The sequence below is a fragment of the Oryzias latipes genome, chromosome 10, assembly GCF_002234675.1.
Source record: "Oryzias latipes chromosome 10, ASM223467v1".
Classification (NCBI taxonomy): domain Eukaryota; kingdom Metazoa; phylum Chordata; class Actinopteri; order Beloniformes; family Adrianichthyidae; genus Oryzias; species Oryzias latipes.
Genome location: NC_019868.2, coordinates 16,102,079 through 16,129,738, shown reverse-complemented (window position 1 = coordinate 16,129,738; position 27,660 = coordinate 16,102,079). Strand labels below are relative to the sequence as shown.

Genomic DNA, 27,660 nt, shown 5'->3' with positions numbered 1-27,660 from the left:
AGAAGATTTCAGTAGTGTGTGTGAGAGGATTTCTGTAGTGTGTGTGTGAGGATTTCGGTAGTGTGTGTGAGAGGATTTCAGTGGTGTGAGAGCATTTTCGGTAGTGAGTGTGAGAGGATTTCAATAGTGTGTGTGAGAGCATTTTCGGTAGTGTGTGTGAGAGCATTTTCGGTAGTGAGTGTGAGAGGATTTCAGTAGTGTGTGTGAGAGGATTTCGGTAGTGTGTGTGAAAGCATTTTCGGTAGTGTGTGTGAGAGCATTTTCGGTAGTGTGTGTGAGAGGATTTCGGTAGTGTGTGTGAGAGCATTTTCGGTAGTGTGTGTGAGAGGATTTCAGTAGTGTGTGAGAGGATTTCGGTAGTGTGTGTGAGAGGATTTCAGTAGTGTGTGTGAGAGCATTTTCGGTAGTGTGTGTGAGAGGATTTCGGTAGTGTGTGTGAGAGCATTTTCGGTAGTGTGTGTGAGAGGATTTTGGTAGTGTGTGTGAGAGCATTTTCGGTAGTGTGTGTGAGAGCATTTTCGGTAGTGTGTGTGAGAGTATTTTCGGTAGTGTGTGTGAGAGGATTTCGGTAGTGTGTGTGAGAGGATTTCAGTAGTGTGTGTGAGAGGATTTCGGTAGTTTGTGTGAGAGGATTTCAGTTGTGTGTGTGTGAGGATTTCGGTAGTGTGTGTGAGAGGATTTCGGTAGTGTGCGTGAGAGGATTTTCGGTAGTGAGCGTGAGAGGATTTCAATAGTGTGTGTGAGAACATTTTCGGTAGTGTGTGTGAGAGGATTTCGGTAGTGTGTGTGAGAGGATTTTCGGTAGTGTGTGTGAGAGCATTTTCGGTAGTGTGTGTGAGAGCATTTTCGATAGTGTGTGTGAGAGGATTTCTGTAGTGTGTTTGAGAGCATTTTCGGTAGTGTGTATGAGAGGATTTATGTAGTGTGTGTGAGAGGATTTCGGTAGTGTGTGTGAGAGGACTTCAGTAGTGTGTGTGAGAGCATTTTCGGTAGTGTGTGTGAGAGGATTTCGGTAGTGTGTGTGAGAGCATTTTCAGTAGTGTGTGTGAGAGGATTTTCGGTAGTGAGCGTGAGAAGATTTCAGTAGTGTGTGTGAGAGGATTTCTGTAGTGTGTGTGTGAGGATTTCGGTAGTGTGTGTGAGAGGATTTCAGTGGTGTGAGAGCATTTTCGGTAGTGAGTGTGAGAGGATTTCAATAGTGTGTGTGAGAGCATTTTCGGTAGTGTGTGTGAGAGCATTTTCGGTAGTGAGTGTGAGAGGATTTCAGTAGTGTGTGTGAGAGCATTTTCGGTAGTGTGTGTGAGAGCATTTTCGGTAGTGTGTGTGAGAGGATTTCGGTAGTGTGTGTGAAAGCATTTTCGGTAGTGTGTGTGAGAGCATTTTCGGTAGTGTGTGTGAGAGGATTTCGGTAGTGTGTGTGAGAGAATTTTCGGTAGTGTGTGTGAGAGGATTTCAGTAGTGTGTGTGAGAGCATTTTCGGTAGTGTGTGTGAGAGGATTTCGGTAGTGTGTGTGAGAGCATTTTCGGTAGTGTGTGTGAGAGCATTTTCGGTAGTGTGTGTGAGAGCATTTTCGGTAGTGTGTGTGAGAGGATTTCGGTAGTGTGTGTGAGAGCATTTTCGGTAGTGTGTGTGAGAGGATTTCGGTAGTGTGTGTGAGAGGATTTCAGTAGTGTGTGTGAGAGCATTTTCGGTAGTGTGTGTGAGAGGATTTCGGTAGTGTGTGTGAGAGCATTTTCGGTAGTGTGTGTGAGAGGATTTTGGTAGTGTGTGTGAGAGCATTTTCGGTAGTGTGTGTGAGAGCATTTTCGGTAGTGTGTGTGAGAGTATTTTCGGTAGTGTGTGTGAGAGGATTTCGGTAGTGTGTGTGAGAGGATTTCAGTAGTGTGTGTGAGAGGATTTCGGTAGTTTGTGTGAGAGGATTTCAGTTGTGTGTGTGTGAGGATTTCGGTAGTGTGTGTGAGAGGATTTCGGTAGTGTGTGTGAGAGGATTTTCACATGTGTATGTGAATGAATATATTTTCAGTTGTATGTATACAAGCATTTCACTAGTGTGTGTGAGAGTTTTCATATGTGTTTATGAATGCTAATTCTGAATAATGTCCTACATGGTACCTCATATTTCTGGTACCGTTTATTTACTGGTTTGTTGTTGGGATGCATAAAGAGATTCTCAACAGGAAGTTATTCAGTCCCAGCAGTCACATTTACAGCACAGACCGCACAAAGAAAAACAAACTCCAGCAGCAGAAAGAGTATTTATGTGGAACAATATTGTCTGGATATCTCTCCAAATATAAACAAAGAATGGTTTATGCAGACATGTGATCGTAACATGTTGAAACCTGTGATCTTCTGTTGTAGAAACCATAATACAGACTTTACTTTGTGGCTTTTTGAAAAGCACTAGACTTAATAAAAAGACTTAATAAATCAAGCATTTGTCTGGTCTGGGTCAATCAAAAAACGATTTCTTCTATGAAAACTGTGCAGTTCTCTCAATATAATTTTTATTTTGGAAAAAAAAAAACGAAGAAGCAAAAGCAAAGGTGAAATCAGAATATGTACAAGTAAAGGATAATCTATATAAAAAAAGACAAAAAAAACATATTAGGAGTAGAATTATCAACATTCTTTACATTCAAAACATCTTCTAAAACATAAAAAAAGCTTTCCAAGTTACAAATATATTTACATAAAATGTAGTAATAAGAAAATAAAACTAAGCGTTGGGCTCTTCCGGCGCGGCGGGGGGCTGCTTTCCTGGCTGGGCTGGGGCGGCGCTCTCTTTCCCTCTGCGCCTCCCTGCTCTCTGGCTCTGGGGGCCTCGCGGCGGTCCTGCTGGCCCTGGCCTGGGTGGCGGTCTTGGTCGCCCGGGGGGCGGTTGTTCCCTGCCTGTTCCCGTGTGGCGTTGGGGGAATTCCGGCTGCCGCTGCTGCTGCGGCGGGGGTGTGGGTGTGGGGGTGGCTGGGCGCTCCTCCTCCTTCTTTTCACATTCCACCATCCATTTTAGAAGAACATAAACACTCACCTGAGCACAGGTGTTGGCTCACCTTTGCAGTAATAGTTTGCATGATTGAATGAATGAAAGATTTCACACTAGTTGGTTTAAAGGCATAGGTATGCGTTCGTGAACACTATCTGTTTTGTGTGCATGTTGACATGTGGACATTTTTGCGGCTAGCAGGTGTGTTGATAATATTTGAGTGTGTGTGAACAGGCCCCGCCCTTTTTGTACTACATTTGAACCGTACCGTAACGATAAACAACCAGTAAGTCTGTCTGCTCTATGCTGCTTCATGGTCTTACCCCCTTTCCCCTCCGATTATCACCCTCCTACCCCCCCCTCTCTCTAACGTCCCTCTCTCTTCTTCCCCTCTTTCCTTTTCCGTCCGGTCCAACACCAAAGATTTTCAAACATGATTGAAATTAATAAAGTTTGGCCTCAATTACAAAAGGGGTTTATTCAGACATACCTTTGGTTTGTCTGAAGATGAATAACCCCTCTTGTTAAAATAAAATATGTCCAACACAAGAGGCCCTCAGCTCTCATCTGTTTGCCTAGCTGTTGGACAGGACAAGTTAAAAAAAAAAAAAAGAAAATAAAACTAAGAAATTTTTTTATATTTAACAGTGAGAAACCTAAAGACTGATTTTCCTGTATTTGCTTGCATAATATTTCCAGTCATTGGTATTTCATAGAGGTCATTTCTTCTTGGATGTTACCATGGTTTTGGTTCAAAATTACTTTACAGTGTTTGTTCATTTTCAAAATATCCAGTTAGCGGCACTTCTGTGGGTGGAAATGCCTTGTTTGATGCCAGAGGTCAGAGGAGAAAGGCCAGTGTGGTTCCAGCTGATAGACAACAGTAACTCAAATGACCACTGGTTACAACCGAGGTCTGGAGAAGAGCATCTCTGAATGCACAACACGTCCATCCTTGAGGCAGATGGACCAGAGCAGCAGAAGACCACACCGGGTGCCGCTCCTGTCAACTTAGAACAGAGGCTACCGTTCACACAGACTCACCAAAACTGGACAATAAAAGATTGGAAAAACGTGGTCTTGTCTGATAAGTCTTCATTTCTGCAGCAACATTTGGATGGTAAGCTCAGAATTTGGATTTAACATGAAAGCATGGATCCAACCTGCTTTGAATCAGTGGTTCAGGGTGGCACCAATTGAGCATGGTTACAACGTCACAGCCTACTTGAGTATGGTTGCTGACCATGTCCATCCCTTCCAGCTTTATGCCATGTCATAAATCTGGAATCATGTCAGACTGGTTTCTTGAACATGACAATGAGTTCACTGGACTCAAATGTTCTCCAGAGTCACTAGATCCCAACCCAATAGAGAACCTTTGGGATGTGGTGGAACGGGAGATTGGCATCATGGATGTGCAGTCAACAAATCTGCAGCAACTGTGTGATGCTGTCATGTCAATATGGACCAAATTCTCAGAGGAATGTTTCCAGTACCTTATTGAATCTATGCCAAGGATTAAAGCAGTTCTGAAGGCAAAAGGGGGTCCACCCTGCTACCAAATTGTACCTAATAAAGTGACGGTAAGTGATCAATTGATTTTGCAAAAAAGACAGATTAAAGACTACATATAACCAAGGTACATTTATGTTTGTGTATGGAACCTGTGCGAAAGCAGCTTTTCTTTCCTCTTTAAGATTTTTTTATTTTTCTTCATAATGCACTTTAACACAACCTAGTTCAAATGCTAGAAACCAAAGCATGACATTAGAAGAGAGTTTAACTCACATTCTTATGTTCTCACAATGGAACCCAAAATTTACTAAAGAAAATGGACATAAATTAAGAGCAGCTGTGTCAGAACAGAACTCAGATGCAGTGTTTAACCCTTGTGCTATGTTCGATGACCCCACCCTTACATTGACATGTTCTCCCTACCATGACAAAGGTGGATAAAGGTGGAAAGATTTCTTGTAATCCATGGACACCAGTGAAGATCACAAATCATTGAAGAAAAAAGGTTCAGCGCATTGTCTAGTGGGTCTAGATCAGTGTTTTTCAACCAGTGTGCCGCGGCACACTAGTGTGCCGTGGGTGATGGTCAAGTGTGCCGTGGGAAATAGCCCTTAACTGATCTAAAAACAATTTCCATCTCCAGGAAATCAGCTCTGTGTTCATCCAAACAGGCCCTGATAAAACAGAGTAGTTAGGAATATAAAAGATCTTAAAATTACTTTTTCTTTGTGTTTATTTAATTCTATTAAATACATTTTGATAAGAATGACGGTACCGCGATTTACCTGCAGCTATAACTGTGTAAGGAAAAGTCCCGCCCCTTTAACTGTCTCCGCCAATCATTCTTGAAGGCTTAATCACATGTCATCAGTCTGACCAATCAGAAGTGCTTAAGGTCTTCACTTCCTTGTTCTTAATTCTGCTGATAAAGTCGCTCAGTTCTAACAGAAATACTAGCTAAAGCTCGTCTTTAGTGGTGTAGCTTTCCACAGAGTCCAGTGTCAGACCGTGGAACAAGTGAACAAAACAATGAAGCTCAGAGACGCTAGTCTTTCTGCCCTTTTTAGGCAGTTTTCACACTACATCTCCCATGATGCATTGGCTTAAAGGGCCAGTATCCCAGCGCACAATGAGTCGTCCTTGGTACTTGTTAAACGTCTTGAAACCACAACAAACAAACAGTTTCTAAATTTTCTAATTTAACTTTTATTTCATCTCTTAGAAAAAACAGCCGCAACTTCCTGCTTGCTTTTTCGGCCACAATTATCACAAAAATGCACGTGAGATTGCGGGGGGGGGGGGGGGGGGGGGGGGGTGTCGATCAATACAGACCATGAATTTCTGCCTTTTTTTTATTTTTTTTTGGATGCTGGTGTGCCGCGGAATTTTTGTCAAGGTTAAAGTGTGCCGTGGCTAAAAAAAGGTTGAACACTGGTCTAGATGACCCAACTCCCAATGTTAAAGTGCCTAGGATTGCACAAGAGCATTATCCTGATTGCAATGGCTATGGCACAGGATACAACCAAACAAACTGGCACAGGACAAGGGGAGACTCGGACTATTTAAGACATAAAGAAGGGAAACAAAGGTGGAAACAATCAGGGAAGACTAAAACAGTCACACCTGCACAGACAAGGGCAGGAAGTAACAAGGCCTGAAACAAGAGGAGAGTTAGTGTTTCAAAATAAACCTGGAAGTGCAACACGAGACAACACAGGTGACAGACATTGACTGAAAATGTACAACTCAGGACATAAGACAAGACTGACGAAACATTACAAGCTGTACACAAAAGTCTCACAACATAAAGGATTTCAGTCTCTGAGACGTCACTCATCAGCTGTATGAACACAGTTTCACCTTCAGCTCCTGTCTTTAATAACAGAAAGACCCTGCAACAGTCTGGTGACCCATGACCCCAAAGGGATTAGGTGGCTTTGGAAAATAGATGAATGAGGACAACACGTTTTCAGTTTTTAAGCTTTAGTTAAGGAAATAAAAAAATATTAATTCTGTCAGATAACTCTTTAAAACTTCAGCTCACATTACGTAATTGCAGCAACAGTTAAAACCACAGCTTCCATTTCTCTGTAGTGGTCAGTTTAACCATCAGCATGAACGTGTTTTCTCAACACAAGATTGAGAAGTGCTTTCTTTCACTACTGAGCCTTACAAGAAATGGTTTTATAATTACAGTTCAGTCTGTTGATTCTGCTGAAGCTTTTATCAGACTTTTCCTGAAATCCAAAATATTCATATTTTCTCTGGACAATCTGCAGTGAGTCCTTTCAATGAGGCTTTTGGTCTGAACACTTAGACCGGACAAAGGTTCGTTGTACAAATTTTTTAGACTGACAGGGAGAAAGGAAGTGTCATGAAGTTTTGCATCCACTTTTAGTGTTCCTTTTTAGAAAGATTTAGAAAGATGTAAAAAAACAAAACTAACTGGCATGTTGTTTTAAGCACAGTGTGATAATAGAAAAAGATAAAATCTACGACTTAAGACATGCAAACACGCTTGGAACAAATTCTGCAATTACCGGTATCTTAACTTGGATCAGGGATTTCTTAAAAAATTTCAATTGTTTGACAAATAAAGTGTTTTAAAATTGCTACTCTTCATAAAAACTGAATGAAATGGTCAGAGAATGTTTGCTGGAAACAAATGTACAATTTAAACCAAATTAGACGTTTTTCTGTGTTTCAGATTTACGTCTTACAAAGACTTCAAAGATAGTGAAACTAGTCAATATGAGGAACTGCTGCATCGTTTTACAAAAGATAGACAAAGACTTCACTTTTTGTGCATTTAAAAAGAGAGAAGGCTTGGGTGTGATAAAGGAGAAACAAAAAAGCGTCTGACTCAAGATAGAGGAAGAAAAGAAAGTGATCCGTTTTGTGTTTTGTTTTCCCCCCTAACTTGTTATATCCAACAGCTAAGCAAACAGTTAAGATCTTAAGGCCTCTTGTGTTGCAAATATTTTTCTGAATACAATAAAAAAAAAAAAAAATTAGGATTAACAAACACGTGTAAAAGAATAATTATTCTGACAAGTAGAATTACTGAGAAATGGCTGTTTATTTCCTAATAGAAGTCTATGGGATTTTGGCTTCTTGGCATCAGCAGGTACTTGTTATTTTGAACCCCAGGGGAAGGTTCTTTCAGGCCAATCCCTATGTACATTCAGTGGTTGTGACCTGGTTCAAGCATTGAAACAAAGGAAACCAAAACAGAAATTTACAGCAGAGGTTTTCCCACGTTCTAATGTTCTAACATTATTATTATTATTATTAGCTCAGCTAAAAGTCCACAAAGCTAAATAAGGCTCAGACAGGCAGGGGTTAATAACAGGCATGAGATCATCAGAGGAAAAACGGGATAGTTAAGATCCAGTTGAGAGTCGATGCAGGTGGCAGGCAAACAAAGTCAGACACAGAGTCAGGTAACAGAAGCTCAGGTCCAAATACACAGCTAGGTAATGAAGGCAGAGGGGACAAACAATACTTCACACTGAGCTTCATCTCAAGTTTTACATCAAGGAGCCTGAAAGACTGATCTGCCTGTCTTTGTTTGCATATTTTTTACAATCAATGTAATTTCCTCCACATCATGCAATCCTAAAATCAGTTTGGAAAACGTTATATGTTTTCATCAAAATGATCCGTACAAATCAAGCTTCTCCATTGAAATGTTTCCATGATTTTGGTTGAATGTTGCTGTACAGTGCTTGTTCATTTTCATAGAAATGCTCTGAAAACTTTCTTCTGTTTCTTGCAGCAAACTGTTCAGCTTTCTCAGATTTGATCTTCTTCCACTCGAAATAGACGCCGATTCCAACAAAGGACACAACAGAAAACAGAAACATCAGACTGCATCTCAGCACGGACAGATCTGTGTGAACTAGAGACATAAAGACGACACAATATGTTAGATCCATTACCAAGAAAAGTTTTTAAATTACAAAGGAGATTCTGTTTTTAGTATTCTGCATTGAGGAAGACTAGATTTGTGTGCAATACAAACCAGTTTTTTTCCCACTAAGAGATAACTGAGAGTCCCAGGTTAACATATGAAGCATGTTTTTGGACTTTGTGAGAATCCAGAGTGGCTGCACAAAACTTACTAGAGGTAAACATGCAAACTCCACACAGAAAGGCCACAAATGGAATTTTAACCAGAGCCTTCTCCATAAAGCAAGGATGCTAACCGCTATGCCACCATGCAGTCTGGACACCATTGTTACAGAGTATTAATAAATTTTGTTTACTGTTTTAATATGGTCTAAATTATATTTTAATTTGGAAGAATCGGATTTACCTTCAAGCTGGTCCACATTTACTTATTGGTTAACAAATGTGTGAAGGATGGACAATAATGGTCCTCTGACTCCTTACCCACAGTGCTTTGTGCCTCTGTTGGTGGGACTGTTGTTGGTTCAACACACAGTGTTATTTTCCTTAAACACCCACTTTGATATCTTCGTCCCATTAAAGGTGCAGTTTATGTAAATGAAACCTGTGAGAAAACAAAGTATATGATGTACAGAGTAATCACAACTTTTCAAAGTTTTTATTCCTCTAACTCACCACAGTTAGTGATGTTTATCTCTTTAGAAGCAGAGCTGACGTGGTTCCAGGAGGAGCAGACCAGACGTCGACGTGTTGTTTCAAAGTGATGATGTTTGTCTGCTTGTTTCCAGAAAGCAGCTCAGCTTCTGTCAGTGACTTTCCATTCAGAGTCCGCCTGTACTGAGGACTATCCCCTCCCTCAGAGGAGCAAGACACCTTCATCTCTCCCTGAGACAAACACTCAGAGACCAGCGAGACGGAGGACACAGGAGCTGAGAAGAACACACACCTTTATTCACAATCTTTCTGATGAAGAGCAGAGCAGTTAAATAACTGTATCCCCGTCGTGCTTGAATTATCATCAATTCCATAAAAACATATTATCCAATGTTCTTTTTGTTCTTAGGTGATGTTAAATTCAGTGCAATCTGGGATATAATGGTATGTTGCAAATTATCGACATACATGAATTGGCGGCATAACACCGTTCTACACTACACTGTTGCTTTCATAGTCAGAGGTTCAACGACTATCTTAATTCTCCCCTCTCAGTACCCTGTAGATTGCTTTTCCTGGGAAGCTGATCTCCTCGTAAAAGAAGAGCCTTCTCTGGTTTTCCAGTGCAGAGGCACTGTCCCCTACCACCATACAAGGTCACAAAGGTATACACATGGTGCCACATAGGGGCACCTTGACTATCTCTGTGACATTGGTTAGTCTGAAAGCAACTTGGAGTTCCACTGACTGAACTACAGAAAGTTTTTGAGGAGATCTGCACACCTTTGCTTTGGCTGCTGCCCTCTTGACCTTGCTGGCCGACTAATAGGACTGATGTTTGAATATGTTTTAAAAGTGAAAAAAACATTTACCTTGAACACACAAGTCTATGGTCTGGGTTGATAATTGAAGTCCATCTGAGTTATAGCTTGTAAGTGTGCATTCACCACTGTCAGTTCTGCTCAGATTGTGGATCAAAACTGTCATATTACTGGGAAAAAATGAAGATCTGTTCTGCATTTCATGAGAATATTTTTGATCTTTTCCTCTATATATTACAACCATGTACTTGGTATCAGCCACTTCCTCATTTTTTTTTATTTGTGAGAAGTCGTCCATCAGTTGGAGAGAAACAGTTCCTCCCAAAGCTCCATAACACTGAACTGAACTCTGTCTGCCATCACAGTGGGTCACCACACCTGGAAGTCAGAAAAAAAAAAGATCACACCGCTGTTCTATAAAAAACCTGTCTATTTCATTTTTTATGTCTATATAAAACCAAATATCAAGAAAAGGTCTGTGGAAAATCTTCAGTACAGCAGATGGTATATTTTTGATCCACTATTAAAGTTTTTCCAGTGGTCTTATACTGGAATCATGATTATGCTGTTCTTGGCCAAAATTTTAAAAAACTGTGTCATTTTCCAGGACATAGTTTTGGCAGAGAGGCAGTAGCTCATTAAAAATTTGCCCCTGAATTGTGGGCATAGCATTTGGAGTGGAATAAGACTGCCCCCATTTCCCATTATCCGTGTGTTCACACAGTCTCTCGCTGGATTACAGCCCCTCACAACCCCAACACTCCAGTGCCACAAAAATGGCGAGCAATATTAGAGCTCTCCAGTTGCACAATTTTGAGTCAGATGCAAGCTCGGACAAGGAAAACAAAAGACACAGATGGATCTATTATTTTCAATAATAGATGGAACTCCGGCAGATGCTAACAGTCCATCAGAACAAGGCTTTTTCTGTCACCCATTTAACACCTTTAAACATAAGCACACCACACCCAAGTCCCAGATTCTGTACCCTGGTTGCAATTGGACTTTTACCTGTTACTCCTTAGTGTACTATTTTTGTTTTTCTTTATTCTATTTCATTTTTTTATATACATTACCTTTACCAGTTTCTATTTATAAACTGCATTTTGCACAGTTGCATCCATGTACATCTATATATTAGCACACTCTCTACCTCGTTTTTGAACAACTGACATCCTCCGTCTGTTTTGAGCTGCTCGGATCTTGTTGCAATTTACAATTGTAATGACAATAAATGATTTTGATTTCTGTTGAGGGAATGATTCAATAGTTTTACAAATTAAAGATAGTCATGACTCAGAAGTAATGACATTGCACATACATTTGTTGATTTTGGTGCAAACCACTAATTTGGATTTTATGAGTTTTGTTGTTTGGGTCAAGAAAGATTCCTAAAGAGACTGGAAGCAAGTGGTTTTAAATAAAAAAAGTTCATCATTATTTTAAATGTTTTTTACTAAATGTGATTAATAACGTGTTATCTAATAATGGAAATAAAGAAAAGAATGGGATGATCAACTCACCTTCAGTGACTGTGATCAGCATCAGCAACAGTCCCATCACAGCTGTCATTTCTGCACAGTTCAGTCTGTCGACTCTCCTTAAGCTTTTCTCAGACTTTTACTGAAACCAGAATTATTTATATTTATCTGCAGTGAGTCCTTTCAGCAAGGCTGTTGGAGGTGATAGTGTGAACACAGCGTCCAGACAGATTTTCGCTATATTCCGTTTTTTCTTGGGGGGGGGGGTTGTTTTTTTTTGGGGGGGGGGGGGGGGGGGTTGGCTGACAGGAGGAAAGAGATTGACCTGAGTTTTACCTCCCCAGTTCATCGACAGCAGAAAAATCCTGATAAGAGATAGAGATTCTATATTTAAAATAAAACAGCTTTTGAGACCTCAAAATTTGAATTTAACTGTAGAAACTATAGTCACTATAGTTAGAAAGTAGCAGGACATAATGTGAAAACAAAAAATAACTTGCAGGAAAAAACGTCATAGAGAGAGGAGTAAATTGTCTCGTTTGCTTTGTTTTACTGACTGTAGTCTGATGAAATGTTCAATCAAAGAACACTGATAATTGAAAACTGCTGTAACAAAAACAAAAAGATACACATTTTAATCCATATTCTTATGGCAAAACATTGATCTCCTTGATTTACTGTTTGCGAACACACATCCTTGAAGAGTGCAGAAAAAAAAAAAAATTACAAACCGCTTCCTTTCTCAGTCAAAAGGTCAAGTAAGATAATGTTTTGCTGGTTCTGAAAAAGGATCAAAGTTATCTGCATCTTCATAAAAAGCAGCTTTTGTTTCCTCATCAAACTTTTTTCTTTTTTGTGACACATGTTAACACTTCTGGTCATTCAGGTTTAGTTTTATGGGGTCCTTATAATATGGCCAACAAAACAACAAAAAGGGGTCTGTATTGATAAGCAGAGGGTTGAATCAGAAGTGCACACTTGATCTTTAACAAATTAAAAGTTGAGTAACAGCAAAGATTAAAGGGCAAGTTTCTAAATGGGACAAAGTTCCGCCTTCCGATGGACTGCCAAATCATCCAGTGTGTACCTGTCGGTTGTCCAGTAGCTGGTTAGGCATCATTTTGACCCCAATACAGGATTAACCGAGTCTAGAAAAGAGATGGATGAAGGATATCATCAAACTGAATGAAATAAAGTTTCACACAAACTGTGCAGTCATGAACTATCAACATAAGAATTGCAAAAACAAACTGCTTCTGAAAGGATTTTGATGAAAACAGTTCTTCACATGCCAAGAGAATTTATTGTCTTCAGTTTAGTTCAGGCTGCACGGTGGTGCAGTGGTTAGTGCTCTTGCCTCACAGCAAGAAGGCCCCTGGTTCAAGTCCCAGCTGGGGGACATGAAAAATACATCAATTGGGGACCTTTCTGTGTGGAGTTTGCATGTTCTCCCCGTGCATGCGTGGGTTTTCTCTGGGATCTCCGGCTTCCTCCCACTGTCCAAAAACATGCTTCATAGGTGAATTGACAACTCTAAATTGTCCATAGGTGTGAGTGTGAGAGTGCATGGGTGTGTGATTGTGGACATTCTACCCTGCGACAGACTGGCGACCTGTCCAGGGCATCCCCTGCCTATGCCCAAGTGGCCGGGATAGGCTCCGGCAGCCCCGTGACCCCGAAAGGGACAAAGCGGTACAGAAAATGAATGAATTTTAGTTCAGTTATAGAAACGTATTTTTATTAACAATATAATTTAGGTTAATTTTATAAACTACATGACAAGGCCAAACAATTTGTGACAAACAATTTGTACAATTTAAACATGCAAAGTGTTCATGAGAAAAGCTGAGAGTCAGTGAGCAAAATAATGTCAGCCTTTATATGAAAACAGATTTTTTTCCTCCATTTCACACATATGTAGTATTTTACTTTTTAAACAACCCAGTCTCGTCCCCAAACGTGCAGTTTGTCCACATGGAAAAACGTAGTACTTCTACAGTAACGACCCCCTAAATTGTGAGATGGATATGTTCCATTTTCCTATTCATTTTCTATGAGCCTTCTCATGATCACGTTACTTTTATGGTTTTGCGTGCCGTGAACAAAAAATATGGCGGATGCTCGTTCATTTTTCGGTGGAAAATCCAACAAAACAAGATATTTTGAGGACTAATCTTTATTTTGATGACATTTCGAGCGAGACATATACCATTTACTTTCAGAATGCATTCATAAACATACAGTTTGTAGTTTACTTGTTTCGCTCTGCGAAAGTTTTTTTGGGGGGCTCTGAAATGTAAAATAGTAACGTTTACACGTTTTGTCTTAAATTAAAAGAACATGAAACAGCAAAATGTGTATAAGTAAACTGCAACATGGTCTGCCTTTTTGTGACTTTTTTTAGTTACTTAGTGAGACCTAACTGAGCTTTAGATTAGTTTTAGGTTGAAGCAACACAGCTGTTAAATTTTAATGATCATTGTTTGCAAATCGCTTCTTTTAATTTAATGTGTGAGGATCAGGGTTAAATTTTCTTTACTGCACTAAAACTTATTTTAGAGAGGCTTTAAGAAAAAGCATTTTACCCCCATTTGGCATTTTTAAATGACTCGTGTTGAAGCGAAAGAGTAAAGAATAAAGTTCGTTTTTTTGTCTATCAGCTGCTTCCTCTAGGGGGCGTCACTGTGAATCATCCACCTCTCCTCTCCAGCGTCATCGCTCACAACAAACACCTGCATGTTCCCATCTGGGCTTTGCATGTTATTCAGGGGTTTCTACAGCGCTCCGCCTCTGACTCTTCATCCTCCTGATGTGCTCAAATCTCCTCTGGGTAATTTCTGCTTCACTTCCGCTAAACAGTTGAACTCAAAAATCAGAGCTTTGTTTCAAGATAATTTAGTTTCTGTTCCATCAGCTATCTTTTATTGGGCTAATTTCACTTCTAACATTGATTGGAAAAAAGTCTGGTCTTTACCACAAAAATACTTCTTAACAAATAAAGTCAAAGAAATCTCTTTTAAACTCCTACACAGATTTTATCCAGCAAAGCATTATTTAACTAAATTTAAGGCTGACATAAACACCAGTTGTACTTTCTGCCAGAAACAACCTGAAACCTGCTCTCATTTATTCTGGTCTTGTGATTTTACATACAGATTTTGGAAAAACATTCACAAATTTATCACCGATTCTATTTTTGCTGACATACAACTTTATTATAAAAACATACTTTTTGGTTTTCATAGCTTTGATGTCAAAGACCGTGATGCTTTCTTTTGTGTAAACATGGTATTATTTATCGCTAAATTTCATATACACAAAAGAAAATTTTCCAATAAAAAACCGGATTTCTTTGTGTTCAAACTGGAACTGCAGCGTTATTTAAACTTAATTTCTGCTTCAAAAAATACAAAAGCTCAAAAAACAATTAGCATCTGTAAATCTTTTGGACTGCTGACATAGATTTACTCTCGCATTTTCTCTTTTCTCTTTATTTTTTTGTTTCTTTTTATTTCTTATTCCCTTTTGTGTTTATTATTAATAATTAGTATTTTTTAAAGAATGCAACATGTTTGTTCTGTATTCAGAATTTTATTGTACATTATATGTGCATAATTGTTGTATTCTCTTGTTTTGTATGTTGCAATTGTTCAATTAAAAAAAAAAAAAAAAAAAAAAAAAACACCTGCATGTCCTCCTTTTATACGGTGGCCCAGAAGGGTCACAACACAACACATTAACTTACCTCACAACACATTAACTCACAACGGAAGTAAAGCAGCAATTGAAGTGCTTTTATTCTGAAATTTCTACTGGGCTGAGCAGCTAACTACCTAACAGAAAGTAATGTCACAGTGAGCTGTGGAGGGAGCTGCAAGCGCGCTCCTCTCCTTTTTTCCGCTCCGTCCTGTGTGTGCGTGTGTGTTGGGGACTGCACGTGCCTGTGTGAGAGGACGGAGCGGAAAAAGGAGAGGAGAGGAGCGCGCGTGCAGCTCCCTCCACAGCTCACTGTGACATTACTTTCTGTTAGGTAGTTAGCTGCTCAGCCCAGTAGAAATTTCAGAATAAAAGCACTTCAATTGCTGCTTTACTTCCGTTGTGAGTTAATGTGTTGTGAGGTAAGTTAATGTGTTGTGTTGTGACCCTTCTGGGCCATGAGTTAATGTGTTGTGTTGTGAGTTAATGTGTTGTGTTGTGAGTTATTGTGTTGTGTTGTGAGTTAATGTGTTGTGTTGTGAGTTATTGTGTTGTGTTGTGAGTTATTGTGTTGTGTTGTGAGTTAATGTGTTGTGTGTAAAGTTAATGTGTTGTGTATAAAGTTAATGTGTTGTGTGTAAAGTTAATGTGTTGTGTATAAAGTTAATGTGTTGTGTGTAAAGTTAATGTGTTGTGTGTAAAGTTAATGTGTTGTGTGTAAAGTTAGTGTGTTGTGTATAAAGTTAATGTGTTGTGTTGTGACCCTTCTGGGCCACCGTACTTTTACCACCAGGGGGGTATTCCAGAAAGCAGGTTATGCTAGCTCCCACGATAAGTTTGAGGCTAAGGAAGTTGATAACCTCAGCTTTTTTTTTTTTTTTTTTTTTTTTTTTTTTTTTATTGAACAATTGCAACTTACAAAACAAGAAAATACAACAATTATGCACATATAATGTACAATAGAATTCTGAATACAGAACAAACATGTTGCATTCTTTAAAAAATACTAATTATTAATAATAAACACAAAAGGGAATAAGAAATAAAAAGAAACAAAAAAATAAAGAGAAAAGAGAAAATGCGAGAGTAAATCTATGTCAGCAGTCCAAAAGATTTACAGATGCTAATTGTTTTTTGAGCTTTTGTATTTTTTGAAGCAGAAATTAAGTTTAAATAATGCTGCAGTTCCAGTTTGAACACAAAGAAATCCGGTTTTTTATTGGAAAATTTTCTTTTGTGTATATGAAATTTAGCGATAAATAATACCATGTTTACACAAAAGAAAGCATCACGGTCTTTGACATCAAAGCTATGAAAACCAAAAAGTATGTTTTTATAATAAAGTTGTATGTCAGCAAAAATAGAATCGGTGATAAATTTGTGAATGTTTTTCCAAAATCTGTATGTAAATTCACAAGACCAGAATAAATGAGAGCAGGTTTCAGGTTGTTTCTGGCAGAAAGTACAACTGGTGTTTATGTCAGCCTTAAATTTAGTTAAATAATGCTTTGCTGGATAAAATCTGTGTAGGAGTTTAAAAAGATTTCTTTGACTTTATTTGTTAAGAAGTATTTTTGTGGTAAAGACCAGACTTTTTTCCAATCAATGTTAGAAGTGAAATTAGCCCAATAAAAGATAGCTGATGGAACAGAAACTAAATTATCTTGAAACAAAGCTCTGATTTTTGAGTTCAACTGTTTAGCGGAAGTGAAGCAGAAATTACCCAGAGGAGATTTGAGCACATCAGGAGGATGAAGAGTCAGAGGCGGAGCGCTGTAGAAACCCCTGAATAACATGCAAAGCCCAGATGGGACGGCATCAAACACTACTGCAAATTCTTTGGGAGTTATTGGTACTTTATACTGCTTTGTGAAATCTGAGTAGTTATATAATAATCCAGGTTCTTTGAATAATTGATTGAGGAAAATTATACCATTATTAAACCAATTATTTAAAAACAGAGTTTTCCTTTTATAGACAATATTACAGTTATTCCAGATAATACAACTCTGTGGAGAAAAGTTGTGTTTGTAGATCAGAGCCCAGGCTAAGAGAACCTGTTGATGAAAATTTGACAGTTTCAAAGGGATTTTTGGAATACTATAGTTACAGCACAGCAGGAAGTTAAGGCCTCCTACCTTTGAAAATACAAAATGTGGAATAAAGTTCCAGATAGATGTGGAGTTATTAAGATATTTCTTAATCCAGATTACCTTGAGTGTATTGTTAAGGGCAGTAAAATCAATACAATTTAAACCGCCTTTATCAGAGGTATTTAAAATAACAGATTTTCTGATATAGTGAGTTTTATTTCTCCATAGAAAGTTATATAATATTCTATTAATTGTATTGCAGACTGTGTTATTAACCTGTAGAGATTGAGCTGCATACGTCAAACGAGAGATTCCTTCTGCTTTCGTAAGCAGAACTCTGCCCTTCAAAGACAAATCTCTTTGCAGCCATTGGTTTAGGGTTTTTTTGGTTTTATCTATTATTGGAGAGAAATTTATAGAACATCTGGATTGCATATCTTTAGTGATTTGAATACCAAGGTACGTAACAGATGTTTTTACAGGAATACCTTGGATAGATGTAAGCAAACAGTTTTTAACAGGCAGAATTTCACATTTATTTAAATTAAGGGTAAGTCCTGAAGCTTTAGAAAAGGACTGGATGATATTAATCGCCACAGCTACTTGTGAAGCGTCTCGGAGAAAGAGAGCAGTGTCATCTGCTAGTTGACTTATGAATATTTCCCTCTCAGCCACAATTAAACCTTTTAATGGGCTGAGTTTGATATGTAGGTTAAGGAGTTGAACAGAAAGAAGAAACAGATAGACTGACAAGGGGCATCCCTGCCTTACCCCACGTTTCAAGAAGAATCTAGGAGAAGTTCCGCTGGCGAGTTTTATAGAACTATTACTATTGACATATAAAGTTTGAACAGCATTGCAGAAGAATTGACCAAAACCAAATTTATTTAAAGCAGCAATAATAAAATTGTGTTCTAAAGAATCAAAGGCTTTATAAAAGTCTAGAAAAAGAATGAGACTGTCATCCTGCACGAGTTCTGAGTAATCTAGTATGTCTAAAATTAATCTAATATTGTTTGAGATATGACGATTCTGCATAAACCCAGACTGATTTTCATCAATAATTGTATCTAAGACTGGCTTTATTCTATTTGCAAGAATCAAAGCCAATATCTTATAATCACAATTCAATAAGGTGATTGGTCGCCAGTTATCTAAGGAAAGAGGATCCTTTCTCGGTTTAGGGATCAAGGTAATCAGTCCCTGAGATAACGTGGGAGGGAGTGCACCCTTGTTAATGCTTTCTTCAAAAACTTTTAATAAAAATGGGGCTAAATTGTCAGAAAACTGTTTATAGAACTCGGCAGTAAGGCCGTCTGTTCCAGGAGATTTATTTATTTTCAGATATTTTATAGCATCTGTAACCTCATTCAAAGAGATGACATCATCACAGCAGACTCTGTCCGCTTCACTCACTGGAGTAATATTATTGACAGTGTTAAGAAAGGTAAGGGCAGATGTTGAACAATAGTTGGAAGAATAGAGTTTACTATAAAAATCAGAACAATATTTTGCTATGGTACTTCTATCATCAGAAATGACCCCATTAATATTTAATTGTGAAACAGAATTGCTATTGGACTGGTATTTCTCTAGCCTGAAAAAATAGGCAGAGTTCTGCTCTCCTTCTTCAATCCACCTTCTCCTAGATCGGATAAACGCTCCTTCTGCTTTGCGCTTATAAATGTCATCTAACTTGTGTTGTAAGTCTATTAAAGCTGTTTTATCCGTTTCATCTAGGACATCTGTTGGCTTAGATGTAAGAAGAGCAATCTTCTGTATTACATCTGTCTCAACAGCTCTTCTTTTTTTTGTTAAGTCAGAGCTATATTTTCTAAAAAATTTACCAAGTTCGTATTTCAAAAGTTCCCAATTATTACAGAATGAGTGTTCAGCTAGTGCTTTGTTCCAATAAAGTTTTATTAAGCGATGAGTTTCAGAAATCACCTCCAGATGCTCAAGAATGGTGCCGTTTAACTTCCAGTATGAAGCTTTGGTGCCAGAGGAGCTCGACAAAGGGACGGTTAGATGAATTGTTTTGTGGTCTGAAAGCGGTGTGGCATGAATATCTGTTTTAACATTTTTTAAGTCTTTAGAAGTAAGCCAGAAATCAATGCGTGAGTGTCTGGTCTGTGATTTGTTACACCATGTATAAGCTCTTTGGTTTGGATGCGAGTCTCTCCAAGAATCAATTAAATCTAAATTTTGTGCAAACAACTTTATAGGAGAGTTAGAGTCTGGACTCCTGGGAGGCCATCTATCCATAGAATTATCAAAAACTGTGTTAAAATCCCCTCCAAATATTATAAAAGACTTTGGGTATTTAAATATAAATGTGTTTATAAACGTGTTTCTAGTCTATTGAAGAGAAGATTATTTTCTGTTCGGGAGTTGAACCCGTACACGTTGACTAGAATAAAGACGGAATGGGCTACTTCAAGTATCATAAAAATGTAATGACCATCTTTATCGCTGTCAGATAGCAAAACTTTTCCATTGAATCTGTTTTTGAGAATGCAGACACCAGCAGCTCGCTCTGTACCATGTGACATCCACACATCATTTCCCCACTGTGACCTCCAGAAGGATTTGTCTTGTTCAGTTGAGTGGGACTCTTGGATAAAACAAAAATCTGAATTAAACTGCTTACAAAACAAAAAAATGGCTTTACGTTTAACATTGTTTCTTAAACCTCTCGCATTTAAAGAAATAATGGATAAAGACATAAAGTTGAAATAGAAAAAAAGAACAAAAACAAAAGATATTTAGACCAAAGAAGAAGAAAAAAGAAGTTGAGTTAAGGATTTTTGGTCGCTTAGGAACAGAAAGAGGATAAGAACCTGCAAACCAATACTAAAGCGCTGTGAACTAAGACCCTAACAATAATTATTTGCTTATGAAATAACACCAAAGTGATGGGCGTTATTAGTCCCATCTTACTCATAAGAGTAAATATTTTAAGAAAAAAATAAATAAAAATAAAACCCACAATGCTGCTACTTAATTCACATTTAAGTATAGTGTAATACTTAAAATAACATTATAATGTTATATCAAAAACAAAATTAAAGCAAGATAAAAATTAAAATAAAAAGTAGCAGCTTGAATGCAATAGCTTATGAGCTCAAATAAAATCAAATTTTAAGCAACAGTATCATTTTTGATAAATGTGGAAAATAGCAAAAAACGTTCAGATCCAGCTTCCACATCTGCAGCCTTCGTTAAGGCGGCAGGATTTCTTTACCATTCACAAAGGCACGTCCTCCAACAAAGAACGCCAGCTTGTTCTCCCTCCTGGCTTTCTCCACGGCCGGCCACAGTCGGTTTCTCCGTTCGCGGTCCTCAGCAGACAGATCCTCCGCCATCCTCAGGTTGTGTTCTTTCAGGAAGGCAGATTTCTTTGCAGCGCGCCAGACAGCATCGCGGTGAATCCTCGCAGTGAACTGGATGATGATCCCTCTCGGTTGGTTGTTGTTCGGTCTCTTCGGGCCGAGTCTGTGTACCGTATCCACAACATCGGGGAGTTTGTCTTTCGCCTCCGGTAGAACAGACTGGCAGATCTGGATCACTTCTTGCCGCACGTTCTGATTTTCTTTCTCAGCCAAACCGCGAAGTTTCAGATTCCAGCGGCGGGAGTAGCTTTCCAGCTGGGAGATCCTTTTTTCCTGTGTTTCCACGATTGTTTTATATTTCTCCAGTTGTGCCTCAGCGTGGACCACTCTGTTCTTCATGTCACTGATCTCAGTGCAAACAACATCAACGGAGTCTTTTACAGCTGAGATTTGCATGGAGTTCTCCTGCACAGCTTTTTTCATCTCAGAGATCTCTCTGGAGTTGCCGCTAATTAACTTTTCCAGAGTGTCTGACCCAGTGGCGGCTCTACACTAACTTACTCCCTGGGCGAGTAACCCCACCAGTGCCCCCCCCCCCCCCCCCCCCCCCCCTGCACACATACAAAATTTGACAACATCCTGTTGTGTTCCCTATCCTCTATTTAGCCATTTTACTCAAAAAATGCATGAATTTTCTAGACTCGTATTACAGCGGGGGTCAAACTCAGTCACACAGGGGGCCTAAGTTAAAAACACGCTTAAGGTTTTGGGCCGAAGAAGATAAACATTTACTGAACACACTAAAGCTAAACTTTTAAACCTTTTAAACTGAAATTTTTGAACATAAATATGAATAAAAACAGGAACATTAATCCAGAATAACTCAAGTTAAACCTTAAATAACTTGTAATATTTTGTTCTCCATAGAAATATATTCTGTCAAAATTATACAAATATGAACATGCTGCAGGACAAAACAAAGAAAGCCTGGAAATATTAATAAGAAATTACATATCAAATAATTCCATTTTTGTTGCTCTTTCATCATTTTTTTGAGCATTTTTTTTTTAGAGCTGGACTCCTGCTTCATTTTTAGCAATAATTTCTTAATGTGTGACGTCCTGTGTGTGTCTTTGTGAAACATATCAGAGGGATTAGATCTAAAAAATAAAACTTATTGTGATTAATATGTTTAGGTCTTATAAAACATTAAAGACTAAATCATAGAACTCATCAGTGGGATTACTCCAAAAATATTTGGCATTTCCCTAAATTTGTGCAACACCAACAGTAGAAATCCTCCAAAAAAACTGAATCCTAAAAAAATGGTCTGCGCTCATCCCCCCTCCCCCTCCCTTTCCCTCTGACACACGCGGCTCCGTCTCTATGAGGGGAGGCGCAGCTGCGGCTCAGAGTTGATTGGGAGTCCTTTTCTATCTGACAATCACCTGTTAGTGTGATTCAGCCAGCCACCGGCGAGCTGCGCTCCCCTCTCGAGTTTTTTGACTTATGTTCCAAAGACTACCGCAAAGAGGTGTGGCCGCAAGCGTCTTGCAGCAGAGGGCGGTGGTCACGTGCGCATCGGGTCTGCTGTGTCGGAGCAAAGACTTGTGGGAAATAATCTCCATTGCCTGCTTTCTTCGAAATAGACCTTTTTCGCAAAAACCGGAAGTACGTCATCAACGTGTAAACCTAGTTCCGGTTTGTGCTTCGCTGGCGGAGAATGGCAGAGCCTAGAGTGTTTTCGAAGAGCCTGAGTTGTGTTCCGAAGTTCACCAGCACCGATGTGATGAAGAGTGTGAAGATGCAATCGTCCACTAAAGGAAACAAATTGGACATGGGATATAAATTCGTCCACGAAGAGTTTATCCACCATTACCAAGGTAAGCTTCAGCTAGCTTTAGCCATAGCCGCATCACCGGTAACTCTGTGTGTTTACGTCAACTGTAAATCCTGGTGTTATTAATTTGTAATATAAGGCATCGCAGTGAATATGTTGTGTGTATGTTTAAGTGAAAAGGCATGAGATTAACATAACACCCAAAAATTTGGTGAAGCTGTAAATAAGAAATGTTAAGTTGCCCGTATGCGTGTTCATTTTGCTGCGGTTGCGGCACTTTCTTCACTTACTAGTATTATTTTTCTGAAAGTATGGTGAGCAGAAGTCCTCTTTTCCTGGACATGTCCTCTCTTTTGATACTTATATAATAAAATAACATTGAACATAGATGAAATGTAATTATATTTGCTTCATGTATGCAGCTCTGAACACCAATTACTCTCGATGAAATATCTCACAAACTCACTTCACTCCTCTTTTTTACAAACTCAAATCTGGTCACCCTATTGACAGTTATAGTTTCATGTCATTCTGAACATTGATGTAGCAACATAAGTATGTCCTAATTTTAACCTATATAATTTATTGTGTCTAGATATCACTGGACGCAGAAAGTGCCAACCTGAAAGCTTTCGTCTGCAGTTGTGTGGCTGCTAAAGGATTTTGCAATCACATAGTTGCCATCCTGTTCCAGACCGCACATTATTCACAGCTGGGTCTGCAGGCTGCTCCACCCCCCTGGCCTGCACGAGTGGCTTGCAAAGATGGCACAGGTGGGTTTGTGATCATATTGTCATTATTTTTTAAGAACGTATGTGTATCCATAACAACTCTAAATTATTATAAAAACACCCCAAGTAGTTACTACAGACTTTAATTGCTTTCTGCCTTTTACTTATAAGGGAATCCATCCTGAACCGGTTAGTGAGCTGATGGTGCAAAAACCCAAAACAGTTGGCAGGGACGGTCAGAGGTCCACACTGTACAAGGCATACAGGTGATTAACTTTTTGTTGCTTTGTGAGCAAGTTAAGTTTTTTTTTTTTTTAATCTTATGACTAACCAAATTATGGTTACAGCAGATATAATGAATTAAATTGAAATGTAGTTATGCACTTATGTCTAACTTTTGTGTGTTGTGTTTCTCTTGTGTAGGACCACAGCCAGATCCATATGATGGCATCTGGAAGCAGATTATGCCAGGTGCAGCCCCAACCTCTCATGGCTGGGTTGGATGGGTTTCTGAGATGGAATGAAAGAGAACTTGGATATATATTGTGGCAAATGCATGAATGCATACCTTAAATTACACTTGTCTTTAACAATCAGTTCAGCCTTCTGTCTTACTGTTGATCTGTAATGTTATTTTTTATTGTAAATGTTTGATGTTATTTGCATACCAAAAAATTAAACGAGGCACAATTTTGACCAAAATTGTTTTATTTGTTCATCTAATTTTTTTGCGTAGTCAGTCACATTTCAACAGAAAAATATTACGAATATAACAATTATATTTAATTAGATTTTAAGAATATGTGGAAACACTAAATTTTTCCATACTATTTGCACATTATACATTATTTACATACCAAACATTAATTCACTCTTCAAAACAAAAAAGTCCATGATAATTTGCCAAAACACGGCGGTTAAGCCAGATCTGATTCACACTGCCCATCAGTGTGAGCGGCACAGAGAGTTCCTGATGTGAAAGGACTTTATCCTACTGATCACTCTTTCCACCATAATTCTGAGGCGGGTGATGGCTGCGGTTTGTTCTGTTTCCTCCTTGCTGAATTGAGCTGAAAGCTTAAAAGGTGGAATGATGATCTTAGATCCAATGTCAGTTAGGAGGTCTTGAACGAGGAACTTTTGTCCGCCATGACATCGTCTCCTGGCTCCAGCAAAGGAACTTGGCTTCTAAGTCATGGATGTAATCCAAAGCCTCATCCAGAGCACCTGTGAAGATAAAGAAATTAAAAATCAGTCTTAATATATTAATGCTACCTTTCAACACAACACAGTAATCATGTTTTGAAAAGTATGTTAAGTATTTAATTACAAATACATTTCATTTATTTTTGTTAAGGAAATTACAAAATGACAAAATGCTCAAAAGTGATTAAATACATGTAATTAAAATAGGTGAGAGCATGAACATCTTTTATTATAAATATTAATTTGTTCAGGTAGAAATGCATGTATCCAATAACGGTACACATAGTTGACTAACGTTAACCAAACACATTATGAACAACCTTACCTGCAGGTGGGTGTGTCACGTAGTCGTGATCCATCTTTACTGTCTTAGCTTAGCCACCATGTCGCTAGTATCTTCACAGCTTAGCTGCATAGCCTGACGTTTGAGGTTCTGTCATATTCTGACTCCCTTCTCAAAGGATCAGTAAAGTTGTTCCAAGGGAAAATACTCGGGGCAACACCACTCTTCAGGCGACGAACGACGCAGCCGCACCACAATCCCGGAGCGAAGTTAGTAAGTGCCGGCAGCAGAGGGTGCTACCTGTGTTTACATTAAAACTATGCCCTTCATCTCTTCGGATCGCCTATATCCATTTGGGTTTCAGGTTTGGATCCACAGGAAAATAATGAAATGAAAGGTAAGGCTGTTTTTGGTTGGAAGACGAACAGCCTGGAACGCAACAGAGACTGCAACTCTTCGACTCTGCCATTCTTCATATCTGCTGCTACGCTAACAGGAAGTTGTTTTACACGTCATTGACGTATTTCCGGTCGAAAAATGCGGAAGTGTGAAAAAGGTCTATTGGGTTGAGCACGGATGTTTGTTCTGCCTAATTCCTTTTCATGTGCCTGTTTTACGTTGTTTCACTCTGAGGTATTTTTTTTTTTTTTTTGTTTTTTTTTTGCACCATAAGTGTGAAGAGCAAATAGGAGGAAGACATTCTTAAGAGTCTGATGTGTCAAACTAACAGCATTAAGCGTCGGTTGCTGAAGCATTTTCAAATTAAAAGCTCTAAGCTTCCTCTTCGAATATAGTATGTAGCACATTATGTGTAACGCCTCAGGCACGGCAAATGCCGCCCCCTATGTATTGCCGCCCTGGGCGACCGCCCACATCGCCCATATCAAAAACCGCCACTGGTCTGACCTCGAGTTTATCAATTGTGTAAGTGACGAGAGTTGAGAAAGAACAGCCTCTGTCTCCGTTTCTGTGACTTTTCTCAGCTTACCAGCTGGGGAAGCAGTGGGTGTGCAGGGAAGAGCAGGGAAGTCTTCTTCTTCCATTAGGAATGGTTCCGAAACTGCCTCCATGTAGTCATGCATTGAGTCAATTAATTTGACTTTAGCATCAGTAGTCTTACTCGACGCAGACGGCTTTGCAGGTTGGCTAACGTTAGCAGGTTTGCTAACAGAGCCAACACTCGCTAGCGATTTCTTGAGTTCCGTCTTTCTCTTCTCGGCTTTGCTCATATTGCTTTGAGAACTATGCAAAAAGTATAAAGAAATTGTAAAGAGGTAAAAAAAAAATCAAGAAAGGGTCTTTGCTCACCGTGTATTATTACAAAAAACAGTTAGGTTTGCAGAGCTCAGCCAAACACGACTGTTCAGAGCGCCATCTTGGTCACCCCCCAAGTCCCAATTCTTCACAAGCTCTGTCACCAAGAAGTGATTCACGTCCCCTCATTCACAACAAAGAAGAATAGGTGGTGCACTTTTCCTTTCACTGACACACTCAGTCTGCATGTGCCAAACATTTAATTGGCTGCCCATTGTAATCTTTCAGTCCACAACTTTTCCTCTTTATTTCTGGTTTATTTTGCATTGCGTTTATGTCAGCCATGTTGATGAGATTTGCTTTTGCACCCGTGTCCAATCTCATAGTGACTTCAGTCCCATTTATCATTAGTGGAGCTAACCATTTATCCTCTTTAGTGACATTATTTTCCTTGAGTGGATTATTTTCTTGTTCATTTTCACAATTTACCATTCCAACAAAGAAAGTGTCACCTAGCTCTGGCTCTTCAATTAAGTTTACAGTCTTTCCTTTCCTTCCCTCTTTTCGTTTGGAGAAACACTGCTTGGCGAAATGGTTCTTGCCTTGGCAGTTGGAGCATTGCTTACCAAAAGCTGGACACTGTCTGGGCTTGTGCTGCGAACCGCATGTCCTGCAGCTGAACTCCTCCTGCTGCTGCTGTGCAGGTCGGGTCTGCATGCGTCTTTTCCGCTGAAACGTCACCGCTCCGACCGCTGCAGCACCGTCGCTCACCTGCGCTGAGGCGACCGCAGACATCTCATTAAACGTCTTTACATGTTTGTGGGACAACTCACTGGCCTGGCAAATCTTAATGGCCCCCGGCAGCGTCAGTTCAGTCTCTCGAAGCAGCCTCTCTCTGATCTTGTTATTCTCCACGCCGAAAACAATCTGGTCCCGAATCATGGAGTCCTTCAGAGTCCCGAAATCACAGGACTGCACTTTTAAACGGAGGTCGGTCAGGAAGCTATCAAACGGCTCTTGTCCCCTCTGTGTCCGCGACCGAAACACGTATCTCTCGTACGTCTCGTTCTTCTTCGGAGAACAGTGCGCGTCGAATCTGCCCATAACAACATCCAACTTTTCTTCATCACCAGGATTGTCGAACACGAACGTGTTGAATATTTCAATGGCCTGTGGCCCTGCTATCGTTAGCAGTAACGCTACCTTTCTAGCATCTGGCTTCGTTTCGAGTTCCATTGTTGCAACATACAGCTGGAATTGCTGCTCGAAGGTGCGCCAGTTCTCGTCGACATTTCCCGTCAGTTTCAAACTCTCCGGTGGTTTCAAATCCATGTCGTCCTTTAAGTTTTACTCCTGGTACCATGTAATGTTCGTGTTTCCAAAATGATGAAGAGGCAGTTAGCTTTCAGTCACTTCTTTTATTAGCCACGTTGTGTGACATCCACCATGCCACTTTCTTCTTCTATATCACCACTTTTACTACCAACCGGTGAGCCACCTAGTGGTCAACATAAGTCATTGCATAATATCACAACAAGTTAGAGGAATAAAAACTTTGAAAAGTTGTGATTACTCTGAACATCATACACTTTGTTTTCTCACAGGTTTCATTTACATAAACTGCACCTTTAATGGGACGAAGATATCAAAGTGGGTGTTTAAGGAAAACCACACTCTGTGTGTATTGCACATTTCAACCCAGTCTTCCTTAATATCCCTAAACGCAAAATCTCTTAATTTTAAACAAAGATGCTTCTTTTACGTAAATAGTTTCTGTGATTCTAGACAGGATAAAGTTCAGTGTTATAGAGCTGATGGTGGAACTGTGTTTTCTTTTCAATAATGGAACATTTATGAT

At 39.2% G+C, this 27,660-nt stretch overlaps 2 protein-coding genes across 2 annotated transcripts in view; both read right to left on the bottom strand.

Moving 5' to 3' along the window:
* Positions 1-11,473, bottom strand: part of LOC105354907 — a 40,313-nt gene extending 28,840 nt beyond the window's left edge. The window contains exon 1 of the mRNA XM_023959209.1: positions 11,410-11,473. Coding sequence (XP_023814977.1) covers positions 11,410-11,458 — 49 coding nt within the window. The 5' untranslated portion in view covers positions 11,459-11,473. The remainder of the gene's footprint in view (positions 1-11,409) is intronic.
* Positions 11,474-19,930: 8,457 nt separating this feature from the next.
* On the bottom strand, positions 19,931-25,647 carry LOC111948013. The gene is made up of 2 exons (XM_023959211.1): positions 25,455-25,647; positions 19,931-21,023 (listed from the first exon to the last, which is right to left on the bottom strand). The coding sequence occupies exons 1-2, from the start codon at positions 25,628-25,630 to the stop codon at positions 20,378-20,380; spliced, it is 822 nt and encodes a 273-aa protein (XP_023814979.1). The 5' UTR covers positions 25,631-25,647; the 3' UTR covers positions 19,931-20,377.
* Between the last annotated feature and the right edge of the window lie 2,013 nt (positions 25,648-27,660).

What these genes read in the sequence shown, in the direction of transcription:
- LOC111948013 (XM_023959211.1), bottom strand. Translation starts at nt 25,630, where the DNA reads ATGCATGACTACATGGAGGCAGTTTCGGAACCATTCCTAATGGAAGAA. An exon ending in ACACAATTGATAAACTCGAG is followed by an intron (nt 21,024 to 25,454) that starts GTCAGACCAGTG and finishes AGCCGCCACTGG; the next exon opens with GTCAGACACTCTGGAAAAGT.